The sequence below is a fragment of the Nothoprocta perdicaria genome, unplaced genomic scaffold (genome assembly GCF_003342845.1).
Source record: "Nothoprocta perdicaria isolate Ctin4 unplaced genomic scaffold, notPer1 scaffold_371, whole genome shotgun sequence".
NCBI classification, from domain to species: Eukaryota; Metazoa; Chordata; class Aves; order Tinamiformes; family Tinamidae; genus Nothoprocta; species Nothoprocta perdicaria.
Window position 1 is genome coordinate 319,959 of NW_020455612.1, and position 18,274 is coordinate 338,232.

Consider the following 18,274-nt stretch of genomic DNA (forward strand, 5'->3'; position numbering starts at 1 on the left):
CACATCATTCTAAATATATACGTACAGTTTTGCTTTCCAGTCTATATATTTGCAGACTTAAATGGAGCAGTTGGCCCAGAGAGCCAGTGGTTTACTCTAACCCACTATAATTAGCCCATAGTTGTCGCTAATGGTATGCCATTTGTCTCCCCACACTCAGCACTGTTTGGTAAACATTTTCCAGGACAGAATTGCTCTCCCCTGATCTCCCTAGGTGGTGTTCACTTATTTATACTCTACACCTCAGAGTTAGTCCTCTCCCTTGAGGTGAGAGGTGTAGAAGTGGCAAAACATGGGCAAAGTGCTTCAGGAAGGGGCCACTAGTGCTGGCAAAACCATGCCCTGGATGGCTGTGGGGAGGAGGCCAGAGGCACAGTTGTGTGGGACAATCAAAGGGTGGGAAGAGAGCAGGGGTACCCATGGCATAAGGCCAGGCAAGCTGCAATCCCTAGGAAGGCGATGGACATCTGTCCTGCAACATCCCGCGTCTTCACTCCTTGCACAGATGTACTGAGAAAGGGAGAGGCAATAGTGCGAAATTCCCTTCACCTGGCAGCCAGCCACGACACTTGGAAAGACTAATCGGGTAGGCACAAGCCTCTAAGTCAAATGTGGATGGGAGAAGGAAGGTCAAACCATGGACTGGGAAGCAGCTGTTTGCAACCCTCCCAGGAATGCGAGAACGGAGCAGAGAGCTGCTGGGCCACAGGGACAGGAGCTGCCCCTGGCAGCACTTTCTGAGCAAGGTCACAGACAAAGCCGATGAGGAGGAGACTGGCAAAACCTGCTCATGGTGAGGCATCTTTAAACCATGCTGAGACAGGGATGCTCAGCCTTGTTCCTAAGCAGAGAGGCTGTGTACTGCTGGAGCAACGTGCATTGAGGTGGCCAAGGAGGATCCTGAGAGAAAACATAGCTCTGCTTTCTGCTTGTCTCCAGTTCAGCTCTCCATCTTCTCACATTAGCCTATCTCCCATAAAGCATATGGCCACAAGCAAGGGGTATATCTCCTGAGGAATTTCATTTGCTGCCTCCACCCGAAAATGAGCCAGGCTGCAGCCTCAGCATCTGAAATTCCATCCAAGTGAAACCCAAAATTGCTGTGTGTCTTCATGCCTGACCCAGCACTCTCTGCCTTTAACCTGCTGATAGCAAAAGCATGCACATGTGGGGATGCACGTGGCAAACGTGTGCACATGTGCATCTGTACATGTGCATATATATGTGCATATGTAAGGCTCTGCGAAAGTATCCATGCACGCATGAGTCTATAGAGTTTGCATGTGCAATGGTTTCACAAATGTATGGATCTGGCTATACAATTTCACATTCTCATCTGAAGTACGCTAATGCTGTAAATGCAGATCTAGCTGCAACAGAGGCTWAAGAGACTGTAGGTTCTTCACTGAATGTACCCATAGTGGGTTCTGGGCTCCCACTATATGGTTTGCCAACCCCAGTAGGCTTCCTTGCTCATATAAAATTTCCATCAGACTCTGCATCTGCATAGATGTATTCAAATTTATGTAGACTCTGAGCTTGCCCTTAATAACACACATCAAAAAATAAAATAAAAACTCTCTATACTACCAAATTTCTCTCTGGATCTCACCAAAATGACATTTTAGCCAACTAATCCAGATCAGCAACAGTAAGATCCACCCTAGAGCAGACACCTCCCTTTCCATTCTTGCCCACTCTTCGAGACCAAATGGGATTCGTGCTAACATCTGTTTGCTGCTTCCTAAACAGGGATGCAAATGAGGAAGAGCTCAGCTGCACCACAGCATTCTCCCAACTACCCCTCTTTCTGCTGGTCATTGGCAAAACCYTGCGCTTTATTACCGTTTTCTCCTCTTCTCTCCCTCTCCTCATCTTCTTTTCATAGAATAGTGATTCTGTGTATGCTTCCTCTTCCCTCCTCTGTTCTAAGTTGTGGTGAGGGGAGCTCTCATTACAGTGCTTGTATCTAACTACTATCCCATGGATTGCCAGGTTGTGACATTCAGGGGATGTCTCTGCAAGACTGCAGAAAAATGAGGTGGCTACTGCCCCAACCAGACTTCACATCTCTTCTTCTAAGGAGCACCAACACGTGGCACCAGCCTCTGAGCTATTTACAGCTAGAAAAATCCAGATCCCTACTCCTGACCACTAAAAACAAGTGTCAGATGTACTCTTATCCTTATCTAGTAGCACAGGTTGATTGGAACTGCCAGGTCTTTTGCTTATCATTCTGGACGTGCTGGAGCTGGAAATGCCCAAAGTTCTGCCCCTTTCTCAGGGTATCTGATAGCTCATGTGGATTACCCAGAAGGCAGGTCTTTCTTTAACAGTTTCCAAATACCAAGGAGACTTGTAAAACATTACAAGTTTTGCAATTCCCACTAATTTTCCACAAGATATTTGGAAGGATAACTACCAAGGATATACATTTTCCCCTCTTTTATGGCTGTTCTTGTTCAGAGCTCTTTGTAAAGAGCTCTAAAAGACATGAACCCTCTCGTCATCCATCCTAAGCTTTTTATTCATTTGTTTAGTTTTTGCCTTAGCAGATGAGGAATGCCACACACAAGCAGCCTTTCTTTTGCCAGAGATTTGTATATGGTCCCAGGAATGAGAATCATAAATTTTTGCAGACATTTACTGGAGAGGATGAGGGAGAAGAAGGTGAGAGATATTCTTTCTCTGCTGCGTTTCTCAGCCTCAGCCCTTTAGCAGAGCATAGGCCAATACATATGTTTGTATGTGCTTGGCTTCATTTTCTCTCAGTAAGACTGAATGTGTCAAAAAATCTTCAGGGCCCAAGAGAATGCAATAGTCTTCCTGCTTTCCTCATTATCTACAGTGTTTTACATGATAGGCAACACCTCCACTTCTGTTTCTAAAAATGTCCAAAGTTAAAAAATAAAACTTGAAACAGCTCCAGCCCAAATCACTATCTTTCTAGTTTTTCCCATGCAACATAATTAAATGAAAGCATTGAAATTCATTTACTCGTTTCTAGTCAGTACATTCTTGCTATACCCAAGTTCAAACAACAGCCCTTCCAATTTCCCCATAACCTTTAAAATTTCAAAGATCTCATGTCAATGAGTCATTTGTCCACCCTTTTGAAAATATAATAATAGAAATTCTTTAACCTTCCTGTTTTCAGTACAACTACATTCCGATACGATCTAAGACTCACAAAGACACCCCGTGGTCCCGTTTGCACCGAGGAACAGGTTTGGCTAGAAAGAAGTTTTCCTCATGTGATGTACACCCTACCAATCATACAGCACTCTTCTCAAGGAACCTGGGCCCTTTAAAGACGGGCTGAGGCAGGAGAAAGAGGCTTTTTGGCTTTACAGGTGGGTCTGGATTTCTGCTGGGAAGCATCAAGAGGAGGGAGGGGTGAGTACAGAGCGTTTGAGCCAGAAGTGTCTGTTTCAAGAAAAAGAGGCTTTTATGCTTAATGGTTTTTATTTTAGTCCCTGGGTTCTTGTTACTATGTGGGAGTCTGGTACCTGGGTAAAGTTAACTGCAGGAGATTATTAAGTATTCCTTTTTGTGCTTCTACCTCGGGCTCTGTCTTCTATATGGCTGTTTTAATTTGTTTCATATTTTTTCTCCTAAAGACTGGGGAGGAGGGGATGTAAAAATTAAATCTGTTGCCAACATATCTGAGTGGTTAAAAAAAATTGTCGCACTGGAAGATGAATCCTGTAATTCCCCCTCACTTGTGAGAATAGGAAAGACAGAAAAAAAAAACTCGTTTTGGCTCTGCTGAGCTAATGAGGGAGAGATGAAAAAACTACCTCCCAGCTCTATTTCCTAGATAATTATGCCTGATGACGATTTACCGGCTGGTAAATCCAGCATTCACACTGGCTTCTTTTCATAGTGATCTCTCTCAAAAGGAAACTTAATTAGTCTCTGACCCCAGTTTGATGCTGAGCTTTGTTTTTGTTTTATTTTTCTCTCCTGGTAGCACAAAATAACTGAGATGGCTCTTCCTCTTCTCAGAGAGGTTCAGTCCTGGTGAACAAGCTGTTCTGAGGCTACATTTCAATGGCAAACGTGGTAAAAGTTTGTTGGGACAGGACATGTGTGCGCATCTGTGTTTGAAGGCGTTGCTTTAAAGTAAATAAATGAATGATGAACTAACCCTTTCAAAACACTTAGCTTTTACAGCAAGGCCCAAGCTACTCATCAATAACGTATTTAATTTTGTCTTCTTAAAACTATATAACTCCAAAGATTTCCTATAGGAGAGTACTTCTAGTACTTAGAAAACCTTCTTCTTAAGTCCCTTGGGGGTTAGATTTTCTGCTACAGCCAACTCCTGCCTAATAATAATAAAATAATAAAAATAAAACGCAGGTTTACTGTTGCCTGGCTCCTGCAAGTCTTGATGATTAAGAGCTGGCAGTGGTGCTGGGAATGGGTGGCTCGGTGCCGTGCTGAGAGCTTCCCAAGGCACCAGCCCTGTCTGTGGTCCCATCAGCCAGCGCCACTCTTCCCGGCTGGGCTTCCCATCGCTGCTCCTTTCTCTCCACATTGGAATGGGCTGCCCAAGGAAATGGTGAAGTAACCATCCCTGGCAGTGTTTAAGAAAGGTGTAGATGAGACACTTAGGGACATGGTTTAACAGGCATGGTGGTGATGGATTTATGGTTGGACTTGATCTTTTCCAACCGTAAGATCTAACCATATGATCCCACATCTCTGTGGAGACGCGCCCCATCTTTGGAGTTGAACAAGAGGGAAGGAGCAGTGCACGGATGGGGTTAAGAGCAGGGCAGAGCTCCGCTGGAAAGCCCAGTGTTTCTGCCTTYGAAAGGCTGGGTTTGTTTAGCTGCACTCAAGTGGCTCAAAGCCCGACAGCCAAGKCATCTGGAGGCTACAAAGTCAAGTAGAAATAAAACGAATGAAGTTCCTTGTCTATCTCTCCTTACGCAAATTGATAAGAATGCCATATATGTGCAGAAGTACTAAAAATGAGGGGAGGTGGCGGGGAACAAGGTACAAAGCCTCGGCAAGCCCAGCCTTCGTGACCAATGACCACCGCACCCTCCACCAGAAGTGCTGTTTTATCTGAAACTTTGTTCTCTGGGCTGGGATGGGAGTGSGGCATCATGCCCTAGGTTGGCCAGCAGCTTATGGGGTCCCTGAGCACTCCTGAGCTGCCCATGGAGCGAGGGGCTGGCGCCTGGGTGCTGTGCGCAAGTGTCCTCTCTCTGGCCTCCCTCCAAGAGCAAGGGACAACATGGTGACCTGCTGGTGACCCATCTGCCAAGGGACTGGGCTTGTGGGTTTGTTGGTATCAGAGAGCRTATGCAGTAAAACCCTTACTGTCACAGGAAGGGTAATGCTCAGTCCTGTGCAAGGGGTGGAATGAGCGTAGGCTTTCTGTAGAAATAAATGGTGGTCAAAGGGTGGTTCTGGGCATCCCTCAGCTATGACTGTGACTTTACTGTGACACCTGACACAAAATACAAGGCAATCAAAATGGGGCCTGCTGCTGCATGGGGCAATGCCAAGCCAATTCTTATTGATCTTTTTTTTTCTTCTTCTTCTTTTGGCTGCAAATGGAGTATGAGAATTTTAAGGTGGAGATGTTAGTTTTTAAGGATATTGAAATCCTGGCTCAGTCTAAAAAATATGGAGGCTTCAGACTAATCTTTGTGACAGATGCACTGGAAACTATGAATCCAGCCTASGTGGCCCTTTCCCTCCTAGTCTGATAAACTCCCAAGGCTCTGCTGCTGGCAGTAATTCCCTTTAAAGCCTGCACGATGTTGGTCATCTAAAACACAAGAACAGAGACATTTCTTTGCAGAAAAGAGCTTACTTTCTGTCTCCCTCCATTACATTTCTGTTCTCATACAAGCCACTCAAGCAAAGGAAGGGAGGAGAGCTCAGGATAGCTCTATGGACACAGAAATAATAGACCTGCCTGTGACTTGTGGATAAATGGGCATAGGCAGGGATACCTGAGCAATGGAAAACTCAGCTGGGCCCATGTGAGTGGGAGGATTCTTTTCAGAGGAGAAGGAGGTTCTCAGGAGCTGAGAAGAGAGGAAAAGCTGCAGCCTAGGTTGTGGCCAGGTGTCAGAAGGGGAAGAAGATAATTCAGGAGAGATGCAGGATTTTGTGGCACAAAGGAGCAACAAAAATCCTTGGAGACCCACTTCAAGCACGGCTCTATTTCTGCCACAGCAATAGTTGAATCCCTGCTACCTAAAGGGGTCATGGCTAGATTCAATTGCAAGGTTCCAGGATGCCCTGGGGAATACCAGTTGCATGTAAGCTCAAGGCTGAAATTCCAGGACCTTCTTCTATCACTTGTAAAGGTGTTGGATAACAGTTACAGCTGAAGCTTTTGTTTCTTCAGGGGTTTCTCTGAAGTCCCAGAAAATTGTATTTGGTTTGTAAAACTAATCTCAACCAACCTGTGCAGAAGGCTTGTGTACCTCCACAATGATTTGTGTCCGCAGGCATGGGCGGCAGGCACAGGCTCTGGGGAGGCTGGGAGGAGGACTGCTTGCTAACACCTTTCAAGGGGTTGTGACTCACACATGCGCAACCTGCCTCAGGCAAACATGCTGCTCATAGTCATGCACCTGCCCCGAGAGCTATACAAGCCACTCTTATTTAATGCTTACCTCTGAGGTGCAAGGAACAAAGCGTCCCGGGTGGAGACAGAAGGGTGGGGTGCCCCCACCCCGCTATTCTTAGGGTGTATGGGAGGGAAATGGGTCTCCAGCCGCCTGCCAGATCCAGCTGTAGTCACAGCCTTGGAGTTCCTTCCTGGTCTCTCATCAGTAGTGCTAATACTAGACCTAAAGGACAGGCTGTCAGAAAAGTGTGTATTCTCACGTGTATCACAGGGAAACCAGGTGGATATTGAGAAATGGATTYCCTTCATTCTAATCACTTGGAAAGAGAGGCAGAATTCATAGTAATTCTTCCAGTAAAGTCTCTTCCTTTTACATTTCTCAGTCTCTCTGATTTCATCTTCTCTGCAATCCCATCATTCTTAATCCAGGTACTGGAGAGCCTTAGGTTGCCTGGAAAATTGTTGGTATCTGTGTGGTGGTGACTGTGCCCAGCTTTCCTGCCACCTACAGGATCCTAGGAGATGGACTTGCCCCAGGAAAAGAGTCCTGCTTTCTCAGGCTGGTGCCTGCAGCAATACCTGCCCCAGGACAAGCAAGAACGAGTCAGGGCCTGCCTATCAGGAAGAAGAAATCCAGGCTGTGGGGGAAGCAAGGGTGTGGGCTGGGTAGATAGTCCACGTGCAAGAGTCTTCAAACAGGTGACAAGTGAGCAAAAATGAATCACCTTGGGCAGCAGTGACAAAGCCAGGTCTAGCCTCCTTTGGTCTAAGTGATGCTGTTACCCTGCAGAAGAGTTTAGAAGAAAAGGCAAGGGTAAAGCAGTTATGGTAAGGAAGGGATAATAATTTTCTTAATGACGCTTGGTATGCTGTGTCAGGCTAGCCACATGGCATGTGTTCAACTCTGCTATCTGTATGACAGCTTTTTCTCATAAATAGTTGGAGTTCACGTGCCTGAATTGTAACAGGGAAGATTTGCTCTTTGGACTGTCTGCTATTTGTAATACCTCTTAGCCAGAAATAACTAAAAGCTTTTCTAAAAAATCTGGATTTTGCAACATATAAAGCAATGAATCAGGCAATAGGTTCTCCAGCTTTTAGATTATCAGAGGATCTGCTTTCATCTCATGTTTGGCAGGGTCTGCAACGTTTTGTTCCAAGCCACATTTGGTCAAAGGTTGCCTACATCCAGATTTGATCTACAAAGCAATTTTATGTGATCCCTGGGTATGCTGACTGGTCAAAAAGATTGACAAGGTCAGGGATGGAGAGTGATCTCCCAGGGCTCCCATTTCAGATACAGTGCCATCCAGGTGCATTGGACCAGTCTCCCACCACCTGGTTGGGAATAAAAATGGCTTTGGATCCTGGAAATAGTGGACAGCCTTATCCACACCTTCATAGGAAAATGGTATCATGTTCTGCTGCAGGAACAACRGTGAAAGCACTGTAAGTCTTTCCATGATAGTATTCAAACAACTGCAGAGATCATGGTAAGAAATTCTGGTTCTGTCTCTGCCACTGTTGGCAGTCTTGCCTACCTTGAAGAAGCASCTACTGAGGAAGCTGAAGGTGGCACTTAGAGAGGTCATAGAATGAATCATAGCATGCCGAAGGTTGGAAGGGACCTCAGAGGTCATCGAGTCCAACCCCCCTGCTCACGCAGGGTCACCTAGAGCACGTGGCACAGGGCTGCATCCAAGCGGGTTTTAAAGATCTCCARAGAAGGAGACTCCACAACCTCTCTGGGCAGCCTGTTCCAGTGCTTTGTCACCCTCACAGTGAAGAAATGCTTCCTTAAGTTCCTGTGGAACTTCCGATGCTTCAGTTTGAAGCCATTTCCTCTAGTCCTATCACTGTCCACCACTGAAAAGAGGCYGCCCCCCTCCTCCYCACTGCCTCCCTTGAGGTATTTATACACGCTGATCAGGTCCCCCCTCAGCCTCCTCTTCTCCAGGCTGAACAGACCCAGCTCYCTCAGCCTTTGYTCAYAGGGCAGATGTTCCAGGCCCCTGATCATCCTGGTAGCCCTGCGCTGGACTCTCTCCAGCAGCTCCACATCCCTCTTGTACTGGGGAGCCCAGAACTGGACGCAGTACTCCAGATGTGGCCTCACCAGGGCTGAGTAGAGGGGGATGATCACTTCCCTCGACCTGCTGGAGACGCTTTTCTTAATGCACCCCASGATCCTGTTGGCCTTCTTGGCCACCAGGGCACACTGCTGTCTCATGGTCAACTTGTCGTCCACCATGACGCCCAGGTCCCTCTCTGYGGGGCTGCTCTCCAGCAGGTCCACCCCTAATCTGTACTGGTGTCCAGGGTTATTCCTCCCCAAGTGCAGGACCCTGCACTTGCCTCTGTTGAACCTCATGAGGTTTCTCGCCACCCAGTCCTCCAGTCTGTCCAGGTCCCACARTGCTCTGTTCCTCAATAAGCTTTTTGTGGTTTATTCATAATCTTGTATCATCTTATCTATGCTTATTTTGAAAAACTATGGGGAAACATGGAGTTTGTACCTCCAGCAAGAGAAGTCACTAGTGTAGATACCAAGATACCATAACAGAAGAGCTGTGTTGAAGTTGCTTTTCTTTCTTTCTGCTCATTTTGGACTCATTTCAACCTTCGACTCATTTCCTCCTCCTCCTCCTCCTCCCCCTCCTCCTCCCCCTCATTTTCACTCTCTGTACCTTTCAAAGAAGGGCTTCACTGGTGATGGAACCTGAATTTATTTCTCGAAGAGGTCTCACACCTCTGACTAGTGCCTTTGTGCCACTCTCCCTAGAGAGGGCTGAATTCCGTACAGGGAGCCTGGGCCCAGACTGAAGGAATTCAGTGGGATTGTTACTTGGCCTGGCTCCCATGAGCCAGCTGCAACCTGACTGCCTCCTTCCCTCACACCTGATTTGGAGCTGGTGCCCTGGATTCATTTCCCAGCATTGGAAGGGAAAGGGAATTACTCTTAGCAAGATGTTGCCAAGGCATATGCCGTAGAGTGTGTGTATGTGGCATGACAAAAACAGAGAAATTACCTGTTTGATCTCCTGGTAGTGCTGCATGAGAAGGTATGGTATTGGGGCAAATAGTACACTCTAGAATAAACTTGGCTCCTACAGAGGAAGAGCAAGGTGAGTAGATGGTACTCATTTCATATCTATCTGGGCGTAGGTGGTGTTTCTAGCCAGATGGAAATGTAAAACTGTGAGTTTTGCTCATGCTGGGAGTTTGCATGGGTGCTGGTGTGTTGATGAAGCTCATTCAAAAGGGAGTAAATCCACAGAACCATGCCAGTCCTTCATAGTTAAGTATCAGGAAGAGTTTGAGGTAACAACTTCAAGCCTGAGATAGTTCCTGCTCTTAAACTACTATGAAGCAGGGCTGGAGGTGTGGAAACAGGGTGGCAGATTCTGTCTATCCTTATCCTCAGGGGATAATTTCAATTTCTGGATGAAGCCTGTTTTATTGGTCTCTTTGAACACTGTCTTTTGTTTTCATAGGCTGCATGAAGAATTAAAGATGGCAAAAGATGATAACAGCGTACGCATCTTTCAGGGTCTATTAATCCTGGGCAATGTGGTCATTGGGGTAAGTGGAGAAGGGCAAGGAAGGGTGGGGACTTCCTTTCAGGATAGCACTTCTCAAAACAGCAGTTTTCAGTCATGAAATCCTTCACATGTGAAGTCCACATATAAATGGACAAGTATGAGAGGATGGGAAAGRGGATTTATGCTAAATGTACTCTTGAATGGGGGTGGAGAGGGGATGCTGCAATGACAGCAGGACATGATCCACAGACCACCATAAGCTCTGGAGGAACAACCCTTGCTGTTGACCAATATGCTTCCAGCCAAGCCTCCAGAAAGCCCTTTCACAGAGATGTGAAAGGTTGTATGAACTCCCTCTTATAAATATCTTCAAGCTCTAGGGTTGACTCTTTGGGAATACTATGCCCTGCCTGCAATTCTTGAAAACAAAAAAGGCAAGCAAATTAAAAAAAAAAAAAAAAAAAACACCAAAAAAACCCAACAAAAATCCCTGTAGAGTTGGGAAGGGCAATTTCAAAGTAGTTCTGAGCAGCTCCTGCTCAGCAGGAAGCTGAATGAAAGGAACAGGATATCTTCATTTCTTCTTCTTCGCTGTTTCTTTTGGGGAAACTATCTAATAAATTTCCCTGACTTGGCCTTTCAGATGTGTGGAATTGCCCTGACAGCAGAATGCATTTTCTTCGTGTCTGATCCCCACGGTCTCTACCCTCTGCTGGAAGCTGCAGATAATGATGACATCTATGCTGCTGCCTGGATTGGCATCTTCGTTGGCTTTGCACTCTTTTCTCTTTCTATCCTTGGCATCATTGGAGTCATTAAGTCCAGCAGGACCTTGCTAATGGTGGTAAGTGTAGCAAAGTTTGTCCAGCCATTGCTGTCAAGCTGAAAGGTGTTGCCTTAGCTCCCCTGCCCACCTCGGCAAACACCTACTGAACAAAACCAGGCTTTATTAATGATGAGAGGCCAAAGAGTATTCCTTCTTGAGAAAATGGCCTCAAGTTGTGCCAGGGGAGGTTCAGGTTAGATATCAGGGAAAAAATCTACACTGGAAGAGTGATGAAGCATTGGAACAGCCCAGTATAGTAGTGGAGTCACCATTCCTGGCAGTGTTCAAGAAACATGTAGATGTGGCTCTTAGGGACATGGCTTAGCAGGCACAGCATGGTGATGGGTTTATGGTTGGACTTGATGATCTTAAAGATCTTTTCCAACCATAACGATTCTATGGTTCTTCCTGAAAATGACTGTGTTCTCCCACAATTCGACCCCCATAAAAACACCGCATGGGAAGCTCCTAAATAAAGGTTGAGAGTATTAATGGTGATARCCTCAGTGGTGGTTTGAACTGACTTGCTTGACCCTGACATTGCCCTGAAGCAATTCAGAAGCATTTGTGCAGTCAGATGCAGCTGAGATACGGTTTATGATACTCATTTCACCCCACCCCTTTGCTGCCTTTCATCTGTTATATACCATTCTGTGTTGGAGCGGGTACGTAAAGACTTTCTGTACAAGGCATAAGTATGTTAGTATACCAAATATGGATGCAACTGAGAACAACAGATATTAGCAGGCAGGCAGAGATTGGAGGGGTGGGGACAGGGAGCTTTGGATAAGCCATGAACAATGCTAAGACGTGAATAGATATCTGCACAATTTCTTACTCAGTCCTTCAGGTTGATGGTTGTGAAACTTTTGTGTTTCTTTAAGGTGTTTGCCTTAAGGAAGGATAGAGCTGAAAATTCTGATAGCAGCTCCCCCTTGAATTAGTGTGGAATAGTGAGGTATCTATTTAAATAGAAAAGACAGAGATCTGACATCTTGTGCCAGGGAATTAACCAGCTAGCTGCTAATGGAAGAGAATTCCCCTACTCCAAATTCTAGTGTGTTGGTTGAAACCAAACCCTGTGGTATACGAGAAAAGCTAGGGTACAAAAGGCAGAAACTAGGAAAACAGATGCWTCAAATCTGAGGACATTATGAGATGAGAGATGAAAAACAGAGGCACAAGAACTGTAAAGTGGATATGGAAAAGGCTGAGAGGCATTGTGCTGAAAAGGAAAAAAAAAGGCAATGAAAAAGACTATGAGAGGAGCTCTTGAGGATTAGTTCTTGTTGAGGATCTCTGCTCACAAAGGAGCGGTGCTAATGCAGCCTAATGATACAAAGTAAGGAGGATCTGAATAACATACTGAATTATGCCTGCCTTATATTTCTGGAAAGTTCAAGTCCTCTTGCTAGGACTGAAAAGCTCTTGCCTGGTAGGTAGAGGTGGAAAGAGTGAAGTAGCACATACAAGTTGCCAGGGAGATGCAGCAATGAAAATGGCAAATGTTGTCCTGAAACATATCAAGCAAAGTATTTCCCCTAGAGATGGAATGGTATTAATGCTGTGCAGTGATGTTCTGATGACACTGTGTCTGAGAGAACAATTCCAGACACTCAAGAAAGAAGACTGCAAACTGAAACAACATGCAGAAATGTTCAAGATAACAGAGGGGGATGAGGGGACTAGAACAGCTTGATTTCCTTTGCCTGGAAAAGGGAAAGGAAATAAGGAAAGGAATAAAGATCTATAAAGTTTTGCACCATTGGATCTTCCTTTGAATAGGGATTTGGAAGTAATGACCTGCGTAGCTCCCTCCCAACTTAAAATACACTATTTTATAATTACATGAGGCTTTAGAGCACCCTGAAGTGAGTAATAAAAGAAAAAGGATAAATTCATTTATATTAGAGCTAGGCAAATTCTATCCTTGAGATGGATATTGGACTTCTCCTTGGAACAAGACCTGAAGAAACTGCTTAACACTTTTTTTTTTTCCCAAAAAACTAACTGCTCTCTTTCTCCTACAGTATATTATTCTGATGCTTATCACTTATGCATTTGAAATGGCTTCTTGCATCACAGCAGCAACTCACCGAGACTTTGTGAGTATTTCTTTTCTCATATATTCTTGTATACCCGTTCAGTGTAGAAATGGCATATGTGGCACAGTTTAAACTTAAAGACTACTGTTGGAAAGTCTCTAACTTGATTATTCTGATCAAGGAAATAACTTTGTTATTTGAAAAATTTAAACATATTTCTAATGCTGCCTTTGAAAGAATAWTAGTACAGATTAGTTGAATCACCAATATAGTGCTTAGTCTTTCATCTACAGAGTGATTAAGCTATCATAGATGTGGAAAGCAAATCATTAGTACTACAGGTAATGTCACAAGTAAGGAAAAGATTACATGAGTTATTGCAGCTATTGACAGGGGGCAAATGATCTGTGGGTGCTTTAGTTCCAAGTAATAAATCACATGCAAACCATAGCTTCTGCACGTCTTCTCTGGTCTGACATCTTGTAGGACCTGCTTAGGAGTCATGCTCAAGATCATGCCCTTCTGTTGCTCCTGCTCCTGAAATCCCCCTCTTTATCTTCCTATGTATAAAACTGTAAAACTGGGGTGAGGTCCAGAGCAGCATACCTGTTTTCTACCAGGAGACTGCAACAAACCAACCAAGCCACCCCACCTTAAATGACTCTGTAATTTTTTTACCTGGAAACCTATTTATATAGTTCTTGCATTCTTTTCTGTTCATCCTGCAGCTCACTCCCAATCTTTTCCTGAAGCAAATGCTGGAGAGGTATGAGAAACAAGACACAGAAAATAACAACGACAGATTGATGAGTGATGGGGTCACAAAAACATGGAATAATCTCATGCTTCAGGTAATAATAACACTGAAAATTTTCACTAATTACTAATGTTCTGTAACTCTGGAATTTCAAGTGCTCCTTGGGACCACTCAGTAATAAAAGAGAATGGCATCTGCCCTGAACTTCAGACAAAATCCTGTCAGACTCCCCATTTTGCTCATTTATCGGATGACAGACTGTCAGAGGCAGGCATTTCAAAAATCTCTTCCATAAATCTGTGGTTAATGCCTAACTGGGCATGTGCAGGATCCTCTCTCACACAGTGTTGTAACCTTGGCCCATAAAGACCATTCCCTTCTCTCTCACTGGGACAGAATCACTGCTGCGGCGTGCACGGCCCATCCGACTGGCAGCAGTATGGGTCTGCCTTCCGGAGCACACACAGCGACGCTGACTACCCTTGGCCACACCAGTGCTGCGTCTTGGATGCCCGAGAGTCTCCTGTCAACCTGGATGGCTGCAAGCTTGGAGTGCCTGGCTACTATAATAGTAATGTAAGAAAGGATCGCTTTGTCTAATTATGTATGTTGGTCCATAGTGTTTTTCTGGAATGGGAGAAAACAGGGAATAGCCTTCCTCCTTCACTGTCTGTGCTCAAAAGCTTTCCAGACATGAAGAAATACCTGTAGGGTCCTAGGCATGGTTTTGAATCCAGGTTAGACTATGATAAAAGCTTTCCTGATGGAGAAAGCGTGAAGGAAGAAAATCCTTCTAGTGCCACCAACAAGGAGTAGTACCCCTGACATACAGGTGGACATGAGCTAATTCCAACTTAGTCCTAAAGATGATTGCATACAATATGTGTGAGCTAGTCAGCAGCTCTCCTCTCCRAGGTCGCTAACACAGTCAGTGAAGAGCTGATGGCAGGGGAGGAAGMAGAGGCTGTCCTGCTGTGCTCTAGCAATCAAATAGTGGGGCAACTCTAAAAAGTCAAAGTACTTTCCTGAGGTGGATAATGTTACTGAACATGCCACTTCTAGCTGAGATTGTCAGCAGAACAGCTTCTCCTATTCAGACAAATTGCTGGCGCATAAGTATGAACATCTGCACTAACAAGCACCTCTAGAAAGCATTCAGAACTCCAAATTTGCAAGCAGTTTCTTGTTTCTGGAAGCCAACCCTGTGTGAAGTATCTGAGCTGGGCTCCTTCATATTTATAGCTAAGGGAAGTAGACTCTCTGCAATCTGTCATCAGGCAGTGAAGCTCTATCTTAACTTCTTGAGACACTGAGCTCCCCAGATTGCAATTGTAGCATGCACGTCACCTCCATCTTAGAGATGAGTTTGTAGACTAATGGTGCAAGTTCAGAGCCAATGTTGACTCATTCATGGTTGTCTTACAGGGTTGTTATGATGCTATCTCTGGACCAATGAACAGACAAGCCTGGGGTGTTGCCTGGTTTGGTTTTGCCATTCTCTGCTGGACTGTGAGTACTCATTATTTGTTCTTATTTGCTCTTTTCTTTCTGTGTTATTCCCCACCCAGCTGGGTGGAGGTGGCTGTCAGAATTGATACATTTTAAAATGGTGTCTATCAGAATTGATGCATTTAAAAATCTGTAGAATGCAGTACTTCATTCAGCAATCTGCTTGGAGCCTGTTTCTAGTAATAGAACTACATTCAGAAGCTTCCCTCCTTTCTGGCTTCTACATATTAAGAGCTAGATGTTCTTTCAGCATGCTGGAGCCTCCTGTAATCTCAGCAATACAGTATAATCATAGAATCCTTATGGTTAGAAAAGACCTTCAAGATCAGGGAGTCCAGCCATAAACCCTTCAACACCATACCTGTTAACCATGTCCCCAAGTGCCTCATCTACACTCTTCTTGAATGCTGCAAGGGATAGCGACTCCATCACTTCCATGGGCAGCCTGTTCCAATGCTTCATCACTCTTTGTGCATAGGAATTCTTCATAATGTCTAACTTAAACCTCCCCTGGTGCAACTTGAGACCATTTCCTCTTGTCTTATTGGTAGTTATTCTGGAGAAGAGATCGACCTCTGCCTCACTGCAACTTCCTTGCAGGTAGTTGTGGAGAGCAATAAGGTCTCCCCTGAGCCTCCTCTTCTCCAGACTAAATAACCTCAACTTCCTCAGTCGCTCCTCATAAGGTCCATGCTCCAGCCCCTGCACCAACTTTGTTGTCCTTCTTTGGACACACTCCAGCACCTTGATATCTTGCAGTGAGGGACCCAAAACTGAACGCATTTTTTAAGGTGCTGCCTCGCTAGCACTGAATATAAGAGTTTGAAGATACTTGTTTGTGAAGGGTGCTGGGTCATCTAAACTCAAGATAGTAGATAATTCAGTAACTTGTCCAAAGACTGCATCGATGTTTCAAGTGCTCGGGGTTTGGTAGTTTTGTGATAGATAATCCCCAGAAAGCTGAGTGTTTGCGTCAAATAGTTACATCTGTGTAGATTTTCTTGCTTCACTTTGAAGATGCTGTGCAGATAAGAATCTTGAAGCATCCCGCGCCCGTATGGGTGCTAAGCAAGAACTTGTTGCTCTTACCAGTAATGCTAAATGGGATTGGTGGGAGATGCTGGGGAGTAGAGAAATTTTAACAATTTTTTCTTTTCAGTTCTTGGTTCTCCTTGGTACTATGTTCTATTGGAGCAGAATTGAATACTGAAGGTCTGATGTCTTCACCATTGTCCTGAAGCACTGAATGAAACTGTTTTCATTCTTCTCCTGCTCCATTCTCCCTATGACAGTGAAGATTTGAAGATTTCCCCATTACCTCTCCCAGACTATTTTTGCCCCTTCAAAAGCTTGACATCATGCTTGAGATGATGGCTACAGGAAAGGAGCTTCATGCCCCTTTTTGCCTCTTGTTTTGCAGCCTTTTTGCCTTGTGGTTGAGACAAAATCCCTTTGCTGTGCAAGAAATCCTTGAAGTATAAGACAAAACATGGTCTGATTTGTTTTTTGATGGTATTGAAAATGTCCGGCTCATATACACTTGCCAGAAAAGTATCTCTCTAAAAATAGGTTGAAAGTAAAACATAACACAGAAGTTTCTGGTATGGACTATGTGAGCAAAGTGATAACCTCCTGTTGACCAATAAAGACGGGTGCTGCAAGGGAGAAGACTGGAGAAATCTCTGATGCATTTTTATCTTTCTACTTCTGTTCCCAGTCTCTGTTACCCCTTGCCTTAGAATAATACAGATTCTATAAGAGTTTAAATGTGTCAGTAGTGAAGACGTGACAGATACTTTAAAAAAAAAAAAAAAGTCTGTTGCTTGTCAAGCCCAACAAAAGACTAGCTCATTCCTCTGACATATGCTGCCTATGTTCAAGCCTACCTCTTGTCACTGATGAAACTACTGCATGCACTCCTACATTTAGAAGTGCCAGTCCATAAAATGTTCTGTTTGCTAAGAATGACTCTTTCAAAAAGCTGTATGTGCTTTGTATAAAATTTCATGCTACAAACTGTAATGTGTGCAGAATGCAAGGGCTTTGTGCTGTACCTGGCTTTGCCAAAAGGGCTTTTAGACCTCTAGACTACCATGGTGCCTGCTTCAGCTGAGCGTATGCATATTATGGTCCTGTCCCCTGCATAATTCCCCCTTCCACGTTTCCAGATCAGATGAGACAAACTGCAAATAATGGCAACAATTAACTCCTGTGAAAAATGCAGGAGCAAGGCAAGAAACTGAGCAAACCAAATTCAGTCCTTGCATCAAGAGTTAACAATTCTCACCCAGTTCAGTAGAGGCTCTTTGTTTTGGCTCACACTGATGTGGTGTCCTTTCTAACAAATGCTTCAGCAGCTACATGTGTTATGTGAAATATACTACTGTATATAATGTTTTAAGGTGAAACCTCTTCTTAATGTCTACTGGGTCAGGTTATGAGAGGTTACCAGCTGCCTTGAGTTTGAGTTTTCACTTTTGTATGTTCTTCAAAATACTAATTAAAGAGAAGTGGAAGTGAAATTTCCTTCTTGTCAAGGATCCTGTGTTCAGCAAGGAGAAATGATAAATGTTTCTATATCCTGGGACATTCTGGGCAATGTAAACACAAATCTGTAACCCCATTCTGAAGATCTGAATGCCTAATACCCTGACATACAGTGCTACCAAAAGCTGGGGGTGAAGAGTCCCTTGTGGTTGTAATGGGGGAGAGAAATAGGCAGAGCTACAAAGGTGAAGAGTTTGGAATGGAAACAGATCCCTGCCACACACCAGGGTGGGCTTTTGTGTTTATGTGTATGTGTATGTGTATGTGTATGTGTATGTGTATGTGTATGTGTATGTGTCGCCCTAAAGGAAACTCTCTTTGGGTCAGTCACTCCCAAAAGGAAGAATCTGTGGACGGCTCGCTGCTTTAATGGGGTGGTGACTTTCTTTAAGAGTCTGAACACTAATGAATAAGGCCTTTCTTTTGTCTTGAGCACTTTTTTTG

At 44.5% G+C, this 18,274-nt stretch overlaps 1 protein-coding gene across 1 annotated transcript; it reads left to right on the top strand.

Moving 5' to 3' along the window:
* The first annotated feature begins 9,333 nt into the window (after window positions 1-9,333).
* On the top strand, window positions 9,334-17,686 carry UPK1B (uroplakin 1B). Its single transcript, XM_026044554.1, has 8 exons — window positions 9,334-9,729; window positions 10,099-10,186; window positions 10,790-10,990; window positions 13,003-13,077; window positions 13,746-13,868; window positions 14,171-14,350; window positions 15,200-15,283; window positions 16,443-17,686. Exons 2-8 carry the CDS (start codon window positions 10,118-10,120, stop codon window positions 16,491-16,493), a joined length of 783 nt encoding a protein of 260 aa, XP_025900339.1. The 5' UTR covers window positions 9,334-9,729; window positions 10,099-10,117; the 3' UTR covers window positions 16,494-17,686.
* The last annotated feature ends 588 nt before the right edge of the window (window positions 17,687-18,274 follow it).